The 21,200-nt window shown below is 46.9% G+C and overlaps 1 protein-coding gene across 14 annotated transcripts in view; it reads right to left on the bottom strand.

Annotated features, from left to right (window-relative positions):
- Positions 1–380: 380 nt before the first annotated feature.
- Positions 381–21,200, bottom strand: part of SLC45A1 (solute carrier family 45 member 1) — a 32,041-nt gene continuing 11,221 nt past the window's right edge. For 6 of the 14 annotated variants that reach the window (XM_040588564.1, XM_040588552.1, XM_040588553.1 and 3 more), the window contains 9 exons: positions 17,838–18,016; positions 12,697–13,109; positions 10,988–11,080; positions 10,296–10,520; positions 8,492–9,231; positions 7,180–7,333; positions 5,908–6,084; positions 5,016–5,221; positions 381–4,942 (listed from right to left, as the gene is read on the bottom strand). In XM_040588564.1, the coding sequence (XP_040444498.1) occupies positions 4,661–4,942; positions 5,016–5,221; positions 5,908–6,084; positions 7,180–7,333; positions 8,492–9,231; positions 10,296–10,520; positions 10,988–11,080; positions 12,697–13,109; positions 17,838–18,016 (2,469 nt within the window). In that variant the 3' untranslated portion in view covers positions 381–4,660. The other 8 variants (XM_040588555.1, XM_040588556.1, XR_005827155.1 and 5 more) reach the window with 7 other exon arrangements.

Here is a 21,200-nt window from a genome sequence, read left to right as displayed (position 1 = left end):
ACATACAGGGATCTAGGTTCAAGGGTGTACATGTTGCTGTAGACGCTGCATTAAATACTCCAGAGCTAGGGAAAAAGGAGCAAGAATTTTTCTTTCTTGGTAGGAAGAAGCTACCACACTGACTCAGCTCATGTCACCTTCCCCTCCTCCACCAAAAGCTGTGTGGGCTAAAAAAAAGTAACTGTGTAAAAGGAGTGAGCGTAAGCCAGAAGCAGACTGGAGTATCATCAGGCTGACACACAGCAAAAGCTAGGGTTGAAGAAAGCCGCAGATGAAGCTCAAATCTCTAGCATAGTATTTCTTCAGAGCATTTGACAGCAATACTATTAAACTGCCCATTGTTTAAGTAGCTCTTGTAAGCTTGGTTAGCACTGTACTCACACAAACCAAAATCTTCATTTCTGCTCTGACGCTGTGATTTCCTCTGTTGGCTGTTCCATTGGCTATTGCAACAAAATTTGTTATCCTTTGTTCAAGAAAGCTATTCCTGGATCCTAGAAAAAGCAAAGACAAAACAAACAAAAAAAGCTTACATACAGCTTATATGCAGGGCAAATACCACATCATCCCCACTGCAGACTGCTCCTCCATCTGCAGACCAGTTCTCCGCACATCCTTCACATTTGAATTCATCTAATTAACATTACTCATAACCCTGCTTTCTTCCCACTCCTGGAGTGCTTCCGTGTTCCAGACGCTGGGCAGGCTGACGAAGCAGTCTCCCTTTGGTTACCGTTAGCCATTAGCGCTGTTTGGGTGTTGGACTGTGCTGTTGCCTTTCAGATTTGAAGTAAAACCCCTTGGCTAGCACTGTGGGTGGAGGTGTTAGGCAGCGAGCTGCATACACCGAAAAGTCCATGCATTTACGATTTCTGCACAGGATATATGAGAGAGAGCGTGTTGGCAAGGCTTTTGATGTGAACTCCTTGTACAGTGTCGAACACCGTCTTCCCAGAACCTTCAAACCTGTTAGGAGACAGCATGGATGATAATACCAAGAAAGCTAAGGATTCTAGTAAAAGGCTTCCAGTCTGTCCCAGCACTGCTGCCCTACAGCTTCTGCTGTTGTCTTGGGTGTTGCAGCCTGAGATCTGCCACCCTAAACGCTGCCCCACGTTCACTAGGACCTTCCCTTCCACTGACCCTGCTACAGAAGCAGCAGCCTGGGGCAGAGGAACAGCAACGGAAAGTTGCTGCAGCCATTTCCTCAGTGAACACCAACAAAAACCTTCCCAACAGAAAAGCTCAGCTAAATGACTCATTATGTCTTAACAACCAGAGGTATGAAAAGTGTCAATTTAGATAAATTAAACAGAAGCTGGGGATTTCCCTTGGCATTTCAGCACCAGCAGAATTCTCAAGATATTTATTGTACTTGATGCAATCCATTGGGTGTTGTTACAGTAATGGTATCTAAAAGGCTGGCTTCCAGTCTGAGGGAGGGAGAACATACATTAAGAAAACCACCTTTTACCTGAAGACAAATTATTTTTTTAATAAAGTAAGGTGCATCTCCTATAGAATACAAGATGACTAACTGCTTGTTAGTAGAAAATAAATTGTCTAGATAACTATTTTCAAATAGTTCGCTTTTTTTATATATACAGTCATGCAATTTTATTTTCTTTGATTCTTGAAAATACTTATTTTCTTCATTCAAAGATACAGCAGAAGTTCCAAAATCGTTAGGTTGTCTTTCTTGAGAGACACGGCAGAGGCTGAGTGAACGCAGACACATGCTGAAATGGTTACAGCTAGCTTAATTGCAAACTTGAGACCATTGACTGGCGCTTTCTCCATCCTTCTCCCCATTTTCCCTACTTTTTTACATGTGTTATAAATACATTTATGAACATCCACAAGTAATTGCCATCCAGCAAATTTAATGATAAGGACTCAATCAAAATTAACCTTTAGGTACTGCTAAAGAGATTAAACTACAGCACAGTGTAAAATCACTTTACTGTCTAAACTCATGCATCTTACTTCTAAACAGCAGCGTGCAGATTTAGACAGAATATTTGAAGCATTTGGATTCCAAAAGGTAAATGTCACTTTGCAGCTCACAGTTCAACAGTGACCACATACAGTAACGTCTGTAAAACACAAAACGTATGACAAAGGAAAAGAATAAGCAAGTAAGCAATGCCTCTTTTAAAAGTTATGTCTATGGATTTGGTGCAACTTCCAGCTCTGCATGATGGTGACAGGATCTGGGTTTTTTTCCAGACACCCCCAGTATTGCTCAAAGCCCCAAATTAACATACGTTGATGCTGACTTAAAACTCCTATGTATGTATAAATACTACATAAATACATACGCAAAATAATGTACTTATCCAATAAAATAGAAAAAGTAATGTATATTCTATTGGGCAATGCATATGAGCGTAGCAATAGTTTTGTAACTATATAAACTTATTTTGTAATATTATTTACAGATGGAAGCAGAGACAAACGTTACCATCAAATACATTGATTTCATCAATTCTATGAATCTTTTGAAAATCCTCGCTTGCAACAAAATCACCTGCAACTCTAGCGACCTAGAAAAGGGAAGTGCTCATGATCCATTTAGTGCAATAATGCTGGGTACAAAACTTAAGAGAGAAAACAATTAAAGAACCAGTACTGCATTAGCTAGCAGGAGACACACAAAAAAACCCCCAAACTCAAACACATTTTGGAGTTTAAAAGTTTGGTAAGATAAGGAAAAGAAATTAAGGTTACACAGCAGACCAACAAGAAAACAAAATTTCTCCAAAGTCATGTCTTTAGATTGTCAGAAATCTGAAGTAACAAATGTACAGTTTCTCATGCTACTTTGTTCCAGCTTCATCCTGAACATTCCTGGAGACAGCTGTCCCATAATCAAGGAAATGGCGCATCACAGATATTCCTGCAGATATGATACTACATAGGCCCAAACAAAGAAAAGAAAGATTAACAGACTCATAAGTCTGACAGTCCTTTACCTCCAAGTGCTTCACTTCATAACTTCAGTAGTGTTCCTCCATTTAAGTAGCATGAAATTTGCTTCTCAAATTAAAAAAAAAGTAATACGCGGGGGCAGATGATAAAAACAAGAGGTTCTTACAAGTTGTGCATTATGCTTTCAGCACTGGAGTGTAGCAAGCCACAACAGCTACAGACCACACGAGTTATTTCATCTTGGCATCATGGATCAAGCATCATAATAAACTTAAGTGAACAGTCAAGTACAACTCATCTAAAAGGAGTGACCCTCCAGAGAAAACCTTTCTTCTGGACCTGAAGATCAGGTGAGCAAAAACCAACCTCTGCAGGGGTGCCATGCACAGCACATGTAAACACCAAAATGCCCATCAGCCTTGGTAAACGTTGGCTGCCTACCCAAATACGGAGGCAGGCTGACAGGGCTTCTAGAAACAGTTTTATTTCTGTTCTCATCTTTTCTCTCCAAAGTCTCCTGGGCTTAACTGGAACTTGTACAAAATTCTCACACACTTACCAACTTCCAAAATCAGAATAATTAAGAAATCACTGAGAAAATGAAACCCAAAGCCCTTTTACTAGTTTCAATGAGATATGGAAGATGCAGCACTAGCTGACATGTACTTAATCACTGATGCCCATGCAGATTTTAAAATGTCACAAGGTACAGCTGTATGAAAAATGACTGATGATGTGCTGCAGGCTTTCACACAAATGATTTTTCTTCAAATCCCAACGTAACTTTGAGAGTAAGTTTCTACCCAAGGGGAGCTGACACAAAGAGACCCTTCTCCCCAAAGCTGGGTTATGGACAACTGCCCATCCTCCTGCAAAGTCATCACAAGCCCTTGTAGCCTTCAGTAAAAGTCCAATGTGGAAAGAAATACACACATATTGGCAACCATCACCACGGACCACAGCCAGAACCTACAGAGCAGGGTTTGGGAGCCAGGCTGCTGTGTTTTCACCCCACAGCAGCCTCCTGGAGCAGTTCTGCTGGTGGCAGCTCTACGCGCCCAGAAGCACGGCTGCAGTGCTAGGTGGAGTGCTTACACCACCAGAGCAAGACCAGTCGTTCTCAGCCTTTCCAAAGTTTTGTAAAGCAACCTCCAGAGTCAGGCCTACCACGGGCAGAGGCCAGGACCCGCAGGTTGGCCCCACCACTCCCCGAGGCCTCACAGGAGTCACCGCTGCCCTGGTGACTGGAGCCTGGGCCTGGCCATGAGATGGCACCTTCTGCCCACGAAGCTGGCAGAGCACCATGGCCCCAGGTGCCCACAGCATCGTGCGCAGCCCTGCAGCTCGCTGTTGCCTGAGAGATCATGGTCACCCAGGCACCGGCCTGCCAGGTCCCCTGCCTTAGGCCAGACGTCAGCCGTCCCCCTGGGACACCCTGGGGAAGCTGGAGGGAATGGCCCCACGCTGACACCACCACCTCCTGTTGCCGTGGCCCCAGGGGCACAGATGTGCCTTTGCCACCTCTGGGGAGGGATGAGTGGTGCCAGGCGCCGCTGACTTGCCCCTCACCCTCCCACAGGCAGGGGAAAGGTCGGCGAAGCCAGCGCAGAGCTTCTCGGTTTGCCATGCCCACTGCTGCCATCCCGGGGGCACGTGAGCCCACCATGCTGTGACGGGGAGGCCGAGGGCGACGCAATGAGGCAGCAGAGGCTGTGGCGGCTTCTCCCATTTATTCATTCCGCGCACGGGACAAGAGCGGGCGCTGCTCCTCAGTGTGTGGCAGCTCCTCGGTGGGCGGCAGCTCGTAGGTGATGCAGAGGGAGGAGAAGAGACAGCCCAGGAAGGAGACCAGGCTAGCGAAGTACATGGCGCCGCTGGCACTGCCCACAGCCGCCGTCAGCGGCCCCATGGCCAGGGCCACGAGGATCTGCGCCAGGAAGTACTGGCAGCTCAGCAGGGAGATGTCAACGCCCATCCCGCGCCGCGTGCCCTCCGCCTGCGAGCCTACGAACTGCGGGGGGGACACAGCACAGCGTCAGGGGGTGGCATGGGAGCCCCTCTCCCCTCCCTGGCCCGGGGCTCACCTCACGGCTCTGGTAGTAGTCGCAAAGCAGGGAGTAGGGCAGCGTGCAGAGCGTGGCAAAGAGGATGCCGTAGGTAGCACACAGTGACAGCACCACATAGATGTTTCTGGAGAGCGTGGCCAGCCCTGTGCCCAGCCCGAAGGCCAAATACGCCACAAAGTACAGCGTCCGCGTGCTGAACCGCTCCTCCAGCTTCTCCAGTGCAGCTGCAAGACAATGGCACAGCATTCGGGGTGAACTGTGGCCCTTCCTGCCGCTAGCCAGTCAGTGGACCCCAGGGGTGCGCCTTTGGGACCCACAGCCCAGCCGTTAGGCAGCCACATTTCGGCAGCAACCCTCATGCCTTTGATTAACTGGTGGCTCACACGTGAGCGCCAAGGACCCCTTCCAAATCCCACTGCCATGATGCAACCTTGCTGCCCTACCTACATGGAGGGCACGGCAGAGTTGAAGCATGGCTATGCCCCTGTCCTGGAAGGGTAAATGGGAACTGTTGGGGCCAGGGGGACAGACACACGACACACACAACAAGGTGCTGAGGTGGTGCATGACACCGGGGTGCTCTGTCAGGGGTACATGGGCAGAGTGCTGTTGGACCAGAACTGTGCCTATGGTGGCTGCGTGTATTTCTGGATTCAATGGACATTGAAAATGCCACTTGTGAAAGGAACTGTATATTAACAGAGATGTGTTTTCACTGGACTGCTGTCCTCGCCTGCTGTCAGCACAGGCCAAGCTAACTAGCAGAAATAACACAGTGAAAAAGAACACTCTGCTTCGGCACTTGTGCCATGCGGTAGCTATGTGCAATATAAAAGCCGGACTAGTTGTTGCAGAAACACTGCTTAAGAAGCAGGTGCACAGCAGTGGCTAAGGTGGCTGTACCAAGTACCTGAATAGAAAGCAGCACTGAACGCATAGATGCACATTCCCCAGCAGCCCATGGTGACCCCAGCGTTGTACTTCTGATACTCATCTGAGTTGTGAGGCGCTTTCGGATTCCCTTGAAACACTACTTCTCCCATGAAGTCGGTGTAGAAGAGTAACATCCCCTCAAACGAAAGCCATCCTGAAAGCCAGAAGTTAACCTATTAGGATGCAGGGTATCCATTTCCCCTTGTAAGCTTACATGGATGCTGTTAGCTCTGTAACAAACCATAACTGAAGACAGGTTGTGCAAGTTATTACATAATGTTCCGCCACATTTATCTGAGATTGCTGTTCCCTGTGCATTATGCTACAATGACATTCAGGATTTTAAAGACCAAGATTTATCCTTTGAATTCCAAAGTGGTATCCTAGAGGCTAACTGGGACCCACAGAATACTGGTTTAGCAAGACAGAAAGATAGATTACAGCAGTCTGAGCTGCTTTCAGGTTTTGACAGGACACAACGCTCAGCTTCACAGAGCAGCTCATCACAGAGTTGTTTCAGGTTGCTGTTTTCCTCCCACACAGAACTGGAAGCAGTGCTTCCTGTGTCGCGGCTTGCAGCCTCTAGAGCACCTCTGACAGAGTTAAAAACTCCTATCACAAACCGGTGTCAGGGCCACCAATGCAGGCAATCTCTTAATGCCTTTCAGAGCCAATGAGTATTAACTACCTGTTATCTTCTGTCCAATTTTGTGTAAACTGGATTGCTTGCAAGGGTAAAGGTAACAGTGCACTGGTTCTGGGCTCTCCTGCAGCGTCACGTTCTGCACTTGCTCACGGCCTGTTCTGGGTCCTCTATACATGCGCTTTCCAAGGGAGGAAAGTGAATGCCAGTCTCAGGTGTAAGGAAGGAAATAAAACTAATTCCTTTCTGCTCAGTAATGCCAGCTTCAGAGTGTTAAAAAAAAAAAAAAAAAGAAGTCAACAGTTTCAAGTTCTCAGTTCAGTGGCGTCTCATCCTGGCATAAACTTTCCATTTAACAGATGTGCTGATTTAGGCTCTTACTCCCTTTCTAGGACTGTAGGCTTTACTGTTTTGTTCATTTGGGTTTTTTCCTTTCTCAGTGTTCTAAGAAACTAAATACCAGAAAGTACCTTACTGGTGAGTGTATATGGAAAAAACCATGCCCTCTCTAGTTAGCAGCCATTGCAGCAACAGATACAAAATTTTAAAACATTCACCCAAGACAGGCTACTTCATGGTGAAAGCAAGACAGGACTTTGCGAATACCTAGGAAGTGGTTGATGCAGAGGTTACGAAGAGCCTTGGGCATCTGGCAGATGGTCGAACAAAGAAGTTTCACAGAGAGTGGTTGCTCCAAGGTCTCGCTTGATCCATTCAGCTCGCTCTCATACTTAACACCGTTCAGCAAGATGTTAGCAACCTGCACCGTAAGAACTCCCAGGTCAACATGCACAGTCAGAAAAACCCAAACCTATGCAGTATTACACACCTATCTGATCACCTGGAAGTTAAACTCTGCTGCTGCAGTATGTTGACTTGAAGACTAAGAACAGTGTATTTGGCTAAGTTGTAAGCTCAGCCTTGGAACAAGTGTTAAACGGCAGCACTGTGCCACAGCTTTCAGCATACTTGAAACAGTACTCTTCACTTCTCTAGGGTATTTGGCAACCATATCCAGTAGCATAGGGAAGGCATAAATTCCATTGTATTTAATAAAAGCTGTACCCACATCCAGGTGAATTTGGTTCCTGAAGTTCTAGAGACATCACAGAAGAAGAGGCTGGTTTTAACTGAAACACATTCTCATTGCTTGCTATCGTTGATGCTCGATCTCTGTGTGCACAGAATATAAAACCCTGGCCCTAAGAAAGCCTGCTCTCACAAACTGGGTCAAAGTACAGCAACAGTAACAAACTAAACAAAACAAACAACCCCCACCCCCCAAAATAAAAACAAAAACCAAACCACCAACCAAACAAAACAAAAAACAACAGAGGACAGTTTACCTCATCCCGGATCATAAAAAAATGGGCCAGCATACAGAGGTCTCAGACATTCCAAGTTATCACCAACAGTGGGAGGTGAGGCCAGAGTCTTATCCCTGGGTAAGGGAAACCTCACCTCCCTGATGGAACCAGATGTAATGACTGCCATAAGGAGAAGCTCATGGGAGAGTCCTATCCCTGGCCCTATCTTGCGGATATTTCTGTGGAAAGGGAAGATACAGGCTCAATAAAAATGTGTCTTTTTCTGCTCTCATGTGGTAGCTCCCTGGGTGGTGAAGCAGGGCTAAAAATACCAACCTAACTTTCACACATGGCCTGGTGAGAGCGGAACACTCCCATTTCTACCATGTGAACAATGGCAGTTGACAGACTGCCAGTCATAATTCACATCCTACCCACTACTTTACCGATAAAGTCATATCAGGTATGCTGTTCCCATACTGACTTTCATAAGCAAACTGTCACGAGCAGTCTTTAATGATGAATTTGTATGTCACACATTTAAAACTATATGAAGAGATCAAATGAATGCTCAGGTTTACAGGGTCATATCATTGATTTTCTGCCCTTACCTGTTGGCTGAAGGTTACATTTCTTCTTCTATTATTTTCTGGACAGTGTCCTGTTACGATATCTGGAATGGCCAAGGTCTGAGGTCTTTTCAGGATCCCCGATGACCGTGGCTTTATCGCATCCAGTGAGCCCACCCTTAGCGGCTCGCCATCAGGCCCCGGTGTTATGCTGCTCTCCCCTTGTTCCAGAACTCCGTTTTCTCCTTGGTAACAGCCATCAGGTACCCGAGGAAAGCTGACACTGACAGGCTGCCTGGGCAAGCTAGCTGGAAGTGCTAAATAACTACTATGCCCGCCTGTAAAACAGTCTATAAGCACACTGTCAATATTTGAAGTCCCAAATGATGATGCAAACTCATTAATTCCCGTCAAGGAATTGTCTCTGCTGATAAAACTGCCATATTTGGGTGTGAGTGGGCTGAGGGGGGAAACGGGACTTGTAAAACTTTCATATAAGTGAGCTGAGTTATGAGAAGCAAAGTTTTCATTTACACCCTCCTCAAAGAAGAAAGGTGGAGAAGGAGGGAGAGGAAGACTTGGACTCTTCATCACCTTTTTCTTCCTGCTAAAGGACCTTAAGGGTCTTTCTGGAATGCTGATTAGAGTCAGCACAGTAGTAATAGTCAGTATAACTGAGGTGAAGACATAGATGACTCGAAGTTGCCCTCCCACAGCTTTTCCAAAACTGGTTTTATCCCAGTGTATTCCTCCAACAACATAACCAAAGCCACCTCCAAGACCTGGTGGAAAAACAGAGCCGAGATTATCTTCCCTAGCCAATACGGAAGTCAGTAACAGCGCACACCATTTGTCTAACGATTATTCATAAGTAGAATCTGACATGTTACTTCTGTTTTACTACTCAACCCCTTTTCAATCCAAATGCAGTAATAAACAGTTATCCGCGCCACAAGGACAGTCTGGAGGTACAAACATGGGACAGAAAGAGGGAGAAGGTCAGTGCTGTAAAAGTGATGATACAAATAATCAAAAATGGTAGTTCTTTCTTTGCTAAGAACAAACCACTTTACCTTCAGCTATTTCAGTCCGTAAAACAGAAGTGTCCACCAGCCTCGTGGCAAGGCTCTGCAATCAGTCAGCTAAGACTGTTTTCCTGAAAGTAAGTGAAAATCCATTTTCCTCACTCAGTTAGACGAACGCAGATCTAACTGCGTCCAAGACAGACTGAATCACTTCAGAAGCGTAGCAAGCTCATTACTCGGCAACATGTTGGCAGTATATAAAACTGCCACTGCATTACTACCAATGAACACGGAAGTTCTGAGGGCACCGGATACTGTCTCACTCCATTCACATGGTGAAAGCCTTAGGATACTATTCTTTCTTTCTTTCTTTCTTACAAGTACATTCAAGAGTGTGAAACAATCTCATGATGAAGCAAACTAGACTATGGCAGCACAGTGACTGAAGACGACAACAATGAGGGATCATAGTGCCCAGTATGCGCTCTCCCCTGCAACAGAGCGACTGAAAAAGGCATTTCCCAGACTTGCAGAAAGCCGAACCTCCTCCCTGGAGGGATTACTTTGTTTCTGTAGGTATTATAAATAACATGAGGGACCTTCAGGTGATTAACCCAGGAATGTCTTGTTTGACTTTTGGTAGTTACAAAAGCCTTCTGCAGCAAGCAGAGTTTGTTTTCAAAGTTAATTAGCACTACCTCTCCAGGTATTCGGTTATTATGCTCATACAAGAAAAGACCAGTGATTTACACTCTGCTTTCTCACAGTAGGTCTTGTTTACTTAAGGTTCACATCACCCAGGAAGCATCAAGCAAGCATACCTGCTAATAAAGCGTGGATGTTGAGGCCTCTGTCTTGATCCACTGGGCTGCACACATCCATCATGTAGGCATGACTGGGATTGTCTGCCGAATCTGCGCTGAAGTCCATGAGCACAACACCACAGACCGTAAGGATGATCCCCCATTTGTGGTTATTTGCAGTGTCAGACAGGGCACTCCCTATATCTTTGCCATTCAGCATAAGCGAGAGCCCAAGCAACGCTCCTGGGAACAAAACCAAATCAAAATCAACCAACTGCTTGTAAGCACAAAAACCTCCATGCTCTAAAAGCATTATACTACCTGCACAGCCTTGCAGCCAGCACTACTGTCCTTGTTGAGATCACCACAGTCTGGGGAATGAGCATGGCTTATAGGATATACATAATCCTTTTCCACTGTTCAAGCTTAACAAATGTCTGGAGCTGCTTTTGGCCAAAGACAATCATTCTTCACCCTCAAAACATCATCTCTTCAGACTCTGACAAAAGAAGCTTTTATGTGTGGATCTCCAGCTGCCAAGGCATCACCTCACCATCACTCACCACCTTCTTCAGACCCACAAAACCCAACACTTCGGGGGCATTTTGTTCAGGGGCATCCTCCCTAGTGCCAGAGGGGATGTTGCAGAAGAGAGATGAACCATGTTTGTACTTTACAAGTGTTATGCCCGTTGTTTCTAAAAGACGCACCTACTGCTAAGACCAGAATGAAAGGTCTTCTCCTCCCAAATCTTGATGTGCATCTGTCACTCCAGGCCCCCAGCAAAGGCTGTAGCAAGAACCCTAGAAAAAACAAATCCTCAGTAAGCAGCATTTTTCTACAAGCTTGTTTCACAGGGGAGTTAAAACAGGTAGCTTAAAAGGCAGTTAAAGGCAGGAAACCATGGCACAATACTGTCCCCAGTTGGTACTAGTCACCCAGGTGCACACAGGCACACACAATGTACTGCCTGGCATTTCCCACATCGGGGACTGAATAACGTAATGTGCCACTGCTCGTTGTCATGGCTGTTGACTCTGCATCATCAATACAGCAGAGACTGACATCAGGTGAAGAGTACAACAGTTATATGTTCTAAAGTACTCTGTTACTTACAAGCTATTTCATTTACCTCATCTTAGATGGGAGATCTCCTGCAGAATTAGCTTGGAAGACAGCACGAAGCAAACATACAAGTTAGAAAGGTGCATGTGTTACTCTGGGACGGCCTGTGAGTAGGGGTCTGTCTACTCTTGTCCTGGTTTCAGCTGGGATAAAGTTAATTTTCTTCTTAATAGTTAGTACAGTGCTGTGTTTTGGCTATGATGTGAAAACAATGTTGATAGGACACTGATGTTTTTAGTTGTTGCTGGATGATGTTTATACTAAACAAGGAATTTTTGGTTCCTTGGACCCTGCCAGTGGAAGGGTTGGAGGGGCACAGGAAATTGGGAGGGGACACGGCCAGGACAGGTGACCCAAGCTAGCCCAAGAGGTATTCCATGCCATATAACATCATGCTGAGTATATAAACAGGGGGAAGAAGGAAGGGGGTGACATTTGGCATTATGGCGTTTGTCTTCACGAGTAACCATTATGTGTGATGGAGCCCTGCTGCCCTGGGGATGGCCTGCCAATCAAAAGTAGCGAATAAATTCCCTGCTTTGCTTTGCTTGCATGCATGGCTTTTGCTTTACCTATTAAATTGTTCTTATCTCAACCCTTGAGCTTTACATTCCTTTCCGATTCTCCTCCCCATCCCTCTGGTTGAGGGGGAGTGAACAAGCAGCTGCGTGGTGCTTGGTTGCCGGCCAGGGTTAAACCACGCTTCTTCTGAAGCACATTCAACAAGTACAAGAACAGGCAGAACAAAGTTTCCAAGTGGTAATAGCCCATGCTATGGTTCTTCCCATAGTAATGGATATGCTCCCAGCCCAGCCTCTGTGTTAAGGCAGGTAATTCAATGCCTGTAATGGCAGTGTCAATGGTCCTTCTTCACTGGAACACCTTGTTTGTTTCAGAAAGTTAAACAGGGGAAGCCAACCCTACTCTGCTTTTTTCACACAACCTTGGGAACTGTCTCTGTATGCTTTTTCTCACAGGGACCTAAATGGAGACACTGATACTCTTTTGCTAGTGTTTAAATATAGGAACATAGTAACCAAAGCTTACCCTCCTGCAAGATATAAGAGGTCGAGAAGCCATTGAAACGAGGCCTTTTGATCACACGGGCCCATTTCAGTTAAGACACAGAAAGAATTACTCTCCACTCAGTTGTCTAAAATTATGGCTAGTGCTTCTTAACCTCAACAGCACACAGAATGTACTTGTTAACAGCTGAGGTAGAGAAAACAAAACCATATGACCCCCATGTAGTGCAAAAAAACAAAAGGGAAGAAATAGCATAAAGAAAAGTTACCTAATATAGGGCTGATGAACCACACCATTCCATACAGTTGGTCTGGAAGCCCCATCTGAAGCAGAACAGGGGTAACATAGGCTGTTTCCATGGCATAGCTGAACTCCAGCCCAAAGAGAATGCACCCATTAAAGAGGAGTTCTAGGAAAGACCTCTGAGGTTGGAGATCCCCAAAGTCAATCAAATCAATAGGACATGGAGTGTTCGGTGGCGGTGGCGGTGAAGGGCGAATGTGTTTTCTCCTTTTTGGATGTCTCTTGAAGTTATTGGCCCGATGACTTATGTGCCCTGTGACCGATCCAGAATAGCCTGGAACTTGTGACCTCCAGATTTCCTGAGAAGCCCCGCCTGGCAAGAGCGCAGCATCACTGACGGGGGGTGTTGCAGATTGTGGAATCATCACGGGTAGATGTCTGTAAGAAAAACAGTTCAGAATAAAATGGTTGAGTAAGAAAAACTTTGCTTAATTTCATTTACTGAAGTTCAAGCCTTTTCTCAACACTCCACATACTGAGCGCAGCCTCATATTAGTCACAACCTTTTCTCTCAATCTCTTGACATAAGGCATATATGTTTTATAGGTATGTCTCCACCTTTGCACAATTGAGACAGCAGAGATCCTATCTTGGTTACCTAGGCATTGCCTACCATCACGTGGGATATTATGACTGAAATATTTAAAACAATTAGCAGTTAGACATGTCATACTTCCCAGGAGTTCACATAACAGCAATACGTTTACATTTATCTGCAGTTCACTTAGACTGAGGTCATCTTAATTTAGTTCTAGTTTATAATAAAGGAAAGCTGTGGCTTAGCTGCAGATCCAGACCCCTAATGCAACGCAAAATCACCTTTCGATATTGATCCTACCATTCCTGCTGCCTGTGCTGAAGCCAAGGCTCAATGCAAAACTTTTTTCATAATGACTGAGTTTGGTTTTCTTCCTATTTACGTTCCTGAATTCAGCAGACACTACTGCAAGGACAGGGCCTGATCCTCTGCTTCTTTCTGGTTCTATGTCTGTTAAGACTTTACCAAAGCACTCAACAAATGTATTTTTGAAGTTCAGACTACACAAGCTGAACACCTGGATGAGGTCAGCTGACAACAAATATGCTTGGAACCAGAAGCTGGTATCATTTTTCAGTGCAGGAATCAAAGTTTCAAACTAATACCCGAGAAGAAGATACATGCCCCGCCACAAGCCACCCTCAGCACTGCTACTCCTCTCTCAGAGATGGATGGCATTCAAGTGCTGAACAGCCTCCTTGAGTCTCATCAGAATCACTCCTGTAGCCAAAGCTTGCATACTGTGGCAAGTGAAACAGCCAAATGGGTTCCCAAATAGCATCTCAGGATAGATGCCAATAGATCTGCTGAATTAACAAAGCACATGTGATTTCTTGCCTCTTGTTGCCAGAAATGGAAACAGCTTGTAAGTGAAGTCTGACCCTTTCTTTATGCTTTCTTGCCCATGGGACCAAAGGCTGCTGCCGCATGAGAATGGCTCCATACCACCCCACACCTCTTCAGGAAAACCCTCACAGCTGCACACTAGTAAGCAAAACAAGTATCTTACTTTTTTGTTTACAGTTCCCCTAGGGAAAAGAATCCCAGCTGTTCTGCTACTTTGGCTGCACAGAACTCCCACAAATCTGCTTTTTGCTACTTCCTCTGGCACATTTCACATGCCAGTCTTTCTTCCTGTAGCCCTTAGCCTACACAGCGCCATTCTTCATGCATATCCCCAACTATTATTGAAAGCAGAACTCTGTAAACCCACATTTACCATCACGCTGATGCAATGGCTGTTAAGCATGGCAGGATGATGGTCTACACGGAACGATCCCCAGCTCCATGGAAGCATCCAAAGAGAGTCATTGCACAATGCAAAATTAAATACCAAGCACATCACAGAAGACTGCAGTTGGGGTAACCTGACTGTATTTGGTGCCTGAGGGGGAGGAGGAAGGGTGGGAGAGATAAGACATCTACTAAAGTGTTGATAACGTTGTACCACAGATTTCCTCAAGACTGCTCCTCTTCAGACCAAGATGCATACCACATGAGAGAGAAGAACAAGCAATTCATAATTGTAACTCCATGCCTTGACAACCCCCATCTCACAAGGCACTGACTGCAAGCTGCATTTTGGTGTGTAAGCTCATTAGATACAAAGGCCCCTCAAGAGACCAACAAAAGGAGAAGCATACGGAGACTCTGTGAAGATGCCCACATTGCTGTTCCCCTTCATGCTGTTTTCACAAATTACTGAAAACTTCTTATGATTCATGTATTCCACAGACAGAGTCCGTACTTTGTAGCAGTACCTTTATTAACCTTTGGGTCAAAGTAATTTCCTCACGATGAGAATTTGTTAAAAATTAGGAAAAAGATACCAGAAAAACAGACATAACGAAAACCCAATGAGTTTCATGACAGCTGCTTTAATGACCCTTTCACAGAAACATCACAATGCAGTTGTGCTAGCACTCCACCACTGATACACCTTGCCATTTGCACCCAGGGTGTCGATCTCCCTACACTTGATCTATCAGTTCCATTTCATACCAGATCCTCCTTTATCTTCCTGCTCCATACTGTGCGTTGCAAAGAGGTTGTATCACAACTCATAAGTGGCAACGTTGTAGTGACAGAAGGAAAGAACCCCTCCACGTGACTCGAAAATACACATGGTGGTGATCTGCAATTACTTGAAACGAAAGGCTGTCATTGACAGCGTGCCACTGGTCCCACAGAAAGTCAGCATAGAACTGTGAGCTCAGCCCCTCTTCCTCATCTCCTTTTCCCCAGCGGACACCTTCACAGGGCTCAAGCCTGTCCTCAGGTGAATCTACCTGGTGATCACAACAGCTGCAAAGCCAGAAAACTCTCCTTCAACAGTGTCATGGCTGTCAGCTTTCACTGTCAACAGCTATTTGCCATTTCTGGCACTCGACGTTGGCCACACCAGCAACGGCGCATCTCAACCCCCAGGGCCTCGCCGAGGCCGGCCCTGCCACCCGCCACCCGCCCGGCCCGACCCGCACCTCCACGCCGAGAATGAGGTCCTCCTGCTTCCGCAGGGTCTGCTCCCGGTTCTCCTGCAGTGGGTCCCGCGGGCTCCAAACGCCCCACGGCCACCAGCGCTGCGGGGACCGGCCCTGGCGCCGGCGCTGGCTCGGCGCGAAGGCCGCCGCCCCGCAAACGCTCCTGTCAATGGCGAACGCGCCGCTCCCCCCGCCCCGCGACCCCCGGGCCCGGCCCCGCCGCCCGCCCCGCGGCCTCACCTCCGGCGGCGCCCGGCCCGGCCCCGCACTGCGCCGCCGCGCCGTGACGCCGGCCCGGCCCCGCTGACGTCGCTCCGCAGCCGGCCCCCCGCGCCGCAGCCGGCGGAAGCGGCCGCCCCCCCGCACCGCCCCGGAGGGCGGTCACTGCCGCGGCCGCCCCTTGACCGCCCCTGCCCCGCAGCCCCGTGTCTTGGGTCCCCCAGCAGCCGCCGAGGCCAAGCCCTGTCCCCTAGGCCCTCCGGCGGCCCCCCGGGCCCCGGCCCCTCAGGCCTCCCGCGGCCCCCCCCGGCCCCATCCCCCAGGCCCTCCCGCGGCCCCCCCGCCCCTCAGGCCTCCCGCGGCCCCCCCCGGCCCCATCCCCCAGGCCCTCCCGCGGCCCCCCCGCCCCTCAGGCCTCCCGCGTCCTCACCCGGCCCCGGCCCCTCAGGCCTCCGACGGCCCCCCGGGCCCTCGGGCCTCCCGCGGCCCCGCCCTGCCCCGCGCTGGCCCTGGCACGGCGGGGCGGCTGACCGTGACAGTAACGCTGTCACCTGGAGCAGTGAGATTTTTTGATAGGCCCGCAGAGTAGATGCCGTAGATGATGCTACACTCCGGTAATGAACAGTAGCGCTCAGTCTTCCCCTGCTTTGGGTAAGGCAGTGTGGCAGCTTTGTTTTACAATGCTACGTTTTTTTGCTCGTGTTCAAAATTTCCTCATGGTTTGCAAAGAAAGATGTCACTATGTAGTGCTGTCAGCTGGGTGTATTTAAAAAAAAAAAAAACCACTTCAAACTCGGGGCATTAAGGATGCTTGCCTTTATCTCCAGAGGTTACCATAACACTGCATGGATCCTTATCATACATTAGTATTTCGCTCTTATAGAATTTATTGTAGCAGGACAATGGCTTCCCTGCACATACGTCACTAGTCACAGTAGGAATAAATGGCACCATTTGCAGAAAACTAGCTCTCCTTTATGTGGTAGGTGGTGCAACCGCAAAGGCTGAAAAAGATGCCAGAGCACTGTTGGAGGCAGGTGAGGTTCAGCTAGTGCACAAATACATAGAAAACCCAGCAAGAAATTGTGAGAAACAGAGTAAAGTTGCAGCACACACAAGGACAGGCACAAGAGACCACTGAATGTTCCCATCGCCATGGATTCCCTGTCACATGATCTGCACTGTTCAATTTTTTTTATGTTAATTTGGCTGTTATATTGGCCAAGTATAATTTATCAGCGTTTCTGTGACCCAACGGCAGTGTAAAGGACTGTTTACAACACTACAGGTTATTCACTCACAGCACTGACATTCACAGGGCAGAAGGGCGTTTGTACTGTCTAAATGAAAAGTGAGACTGGGTTCCTCACCTATCCTCACAAATCATCATTCTCAAAACCTCATCCCAGCCAGCACATCAACAGCCACAGAAAAAAATTTCCCTTTACTGCTTTCTAGGACAGGGCCCTGTGTAAGCACGTTGTTCCCAAACATGTTCCTTAAGATACATGCCTAATTCTGCCAGACCAGGTAAAAGCGAGCATGAAACTTGTCAAGCACCAGCGCTGCTGCTCTCAGCTATTTGATCCAGTTCACCTTTTCACCTCCTTCCTCGCCCGTGTCAAAATGCTCATGCAGATGAACCAAACACAGATGGGAGAGTCAGTCTGATGTCACAGACATCTCTGAGTAACGGACTCATCCCGAAATACTACTCTTTGCCCCAAACACCACACATTGTTTTGCTGCCATGCCAGACACTGCTGCAGGCTTCAGTCGAAGATGCTGCAGGTTCCTCATTTGACAGACATTCTATCCCCAGTCCTTCTCACAGATTTGAGGCAGTTCTGGTACTGAGATGTCCCTCACCTGTCTGTGCCGAGTCTTCCTTTCAGCTGCCCAGATATGGGACTTCTGGAGCCTCCATCAACCCAGCCTTGCCACACACCACTTCGCAGTGCTGGTGGCTGTTGCCACAACAGGATGCTGTGTCTTCTCCTGCCAGAGGGCCTCATCCACAATAGAGCAGTCACTGTTCCATTTGCTGCCTATTGAGAGAACAAACTGGTTTTAGAAGCCACATTCTTAACGAATTGATTAAAACCATCGGTGTGGCTCTGCAAGAAAGCAGTCATGTTCTCATTCAAAACCATGGGCTGATGACATCCCTTTCATTTACAAGCCTCCAATGCCACCACCACTGGCAAGATCCTTCCTGCTTCTGAGCACCAAAGGCAAAAAAATGAAGATTTGCAACCCTAAGGATGAAAGGCAGGAATAGGGGATGGTCCAGGCAGGTGCTACAGCTGCTAAGATAAGACAAGCAGGCAGGTCTGCTGCCTGCCAAAGGGATCAGGCAGGTGGGGCAAGAGACAGCTGTTGCTGGGAGAAGCCAAGCCACTACCATCAGCAGTAGTTGTAGTAGGACCAGCTGTTGCTGACCCAGCTTCTAGCCCTCAGGGACAGTTAAATGGGCTGAGATTATGGCTGTCAGACCACCCACAACTGCTTGCAACCTTCTTTGCTCAAGCCCCAGCATCAGCCATCTCTTCAGTGACCACAACTGAGAACACAGTGCCAGCCTCTGTCCCACCCCCCTCCATGCGCTGGAGAGCTCCATGGACACTGAGCACACGAACCCAGTATTTAATAGCCCCGTTCCTTGTGATTGAGGACAACTTTCTGTTCCACCTGGGCATGGAGACAGGGTTATGTTATTAATGCTGGCAGGCAGTCATAGCCATCATATCCAATGATTTTTCCCTGTGGACATTTGAGACATTAAACTCTTACTTATTCCATGTTCAATTAAATAAAGTTGTCTGCTCAGAACTTACAAGAATTAACTCTCACACCATTTAGCACAGTTTGTTCACTTGTGATGGTGGGACAGGCACTCTACTCCTTCCCAGGGTAACAACAATGGAGAGAACGAAAGCAATTCCTGCCATGCATTCATCTATCAGCATCCTTTGGGGTTTAGACAAAACAGAAAACACAAATCTCTCCTCTGTGAGCTTACACATAAATTGCTGTTGAAATGTAAAGATATTCATTTACTTTGTACTAATTTAACCCAACAGCATTCAAAAGAGCGAGTTTTGGTGATGAATACCTACTGCTACGAATCTGCGCTGTTCCCTCCCACCTTCTCTGGGTGCAAGATCTTTTGCATTCATTAAACTCCTTGGTTAATTCTTTCCATGAAGCAGCTTCTGACAGAATATTCATCTCTGCTCCTTTACAGCTTCATGTTAGGCTCACTGTTTCATTTGCCAGCAGACCTCATTATTTGCCTCACTCAGATCAGGACCATTCCTTTGTTTCCTGGAAACCTCTCTTACTATCTTCGTAATCCTTTTCCCTGAGGTAAATATTAGCTCCAGTCAAGTGAAATTCTGTGCAAGCCACCAAAAGAGAGTATGTTGTTCTCTCGTTTGAAGAATTGGGTTTTAGTTGTGTGATGTTGGGTGTTCCTTTTACTTGTTTTGTCTTAAAATGCATTTTAAAACATCTTTCAGTTAGGCTCAATGGCTCTGCAATGTCATTCAGTGATCCGCCTGGAATCGTCAGCTTCTTTTCCAAGCCGATTTCTTCTGGGGGAGACACAAAGTCTGTACCAAACAGAATACATGCTGTGGAAGTTGTTCTGTGTTCGGGGGCTGCACTTCAGAACACTGAGGGCCATGTGAATCCTGGAGCAAAGATCAATCTGTGCTGGGTGACCCAAAGAGGGAAAGGCCAGATGGGTCACCAGGTTTTTATGTCTGCAGAGGGTCCTGTGCACACCCTGTGCAAGCTGTCTTCTACTTCCTACAGAAGAGCAGACAGCCTGCTGCTATACAAGCCAAGAAGTAAAGAAAAAACTATGCCAGTAGAGATCACACATGATCCCTCTTCCTTCAGAAGGGCCATGAACGTGCACATTCTGCACTGCTGTGTTTCTGTGGGAGACCATGGGCACAGCCACAGAGAGCTCCTCAACAAAATGAACAGGCTTGTGATCACGGCATGGCTTGGCTGCCCTTGACACAAAGGCATTGCCTTGCCAATACTGTAAGAAAACCTCAGAAACTGTATTGTCTGAAAACACAAGGTGGGGGGGAAGGCCCTCAAAGTTAACTTTTTTTTCTTTTCTAACTTAGCATAATTCACTTCTTTTAAAGGGCTGGGGAGAAGCTGCTTAGTTTGGAGGACTCCAGTTTGTCCCCTCCTGAGCTCCACAACAAAGGAGGTGGGGTAACAGGGGAGTAGATGAGGAGAACCCAGAGCAGCGTAGATTACAGAAGGACAATTGTCAAGCCTATCTCAAGTCAGTTTGCAAAATTTCATCACAAACTAGAGAACTTTCCTTTCCATAGCATGGGAAAGACTAAAGCTTTCCTATACCCAGTATGAAACATTGTGTATTTGTTGCTCCATAGGAGGAATAAGAGGTCTAGCTCAATCTGTCATTTTTGACCACCCCAACCTGGCAATAACACAGAAAGAACTAAATATCCTTCTTTTCCTACTCCACATTGAAGTGACAAGTTAATTATTGTCCATGTGCTGAAGTCTTTCAAAAGGAAAAACAAAAAAGCCTTTGTCTTGTTTGGGAGAATGAGATTCAAGGTTGCAGGGGCCAGGGCGGGGGGTGGTGATGGGGTTGGGGCACCACTCCTTATTTGTTAATTATTAAGTGGAAAGTGTAAAGAATGCACTCAGAATTTATGAAAAAGTTGAGATCTCTTACCCATTTGTGGCCAGTGTTGCCAGCTGAAGGAGTATTTGACTGAGTCAGCTTGGCTGTGCTAGCCTTTGGTATCATAGCTGGTTTGGCACATGCGTTGCCAGTGATCTTACACAGCACGTAATGCTTTTCAGCACTTGGTGCTTTTGTAGTGTTTGGGAGAGAGAGAGATGTATACAGACACAGCAACTGTCTAAGGTTCTTTCAATTTGTGTAGGCTTTAGTGCCATGGATTCAAGCCATTTGTCTGATATAAATTAAATTGTCCAATAAATTTTGTGTGAGTTTTCAGAATGGATTAGGGAAGAAACAACCACTTGGCTTATAAGGCTTTGTACAACAGCTTTTTTGTTTGGTTACTGCCCCTGAAACCATTGCGTCCCAGTCTGTTGCATCTTCCTATTCTACTTAGGCAGGCTTTGTCTTTCAGCAAAAGCACACTTTCAGAAAGCTACAGTCAGGAACTCTTACAGCAGAGAAGTGAGATACAAAGGTCTCAG

Source organism: Falco naumanni, chromosome 3, assembly GCF_017639655.2.
Source record: "Falco naumanni isolate bFalNau1 chromosome 3, bFalNau1.pat, whole genome shotgun sequence".
Taxonomy (NCBI): Eukaryota; Metazoa; Chordata; class Aves; order Falconiformes; family Falconidae; genus Falco; species Falco naumanni.
The sequence above is the reverse complement of the archived record's forward strand: the minus strand, read 5'-3'. Positions and strand labels throughout refer to the sequence as shown.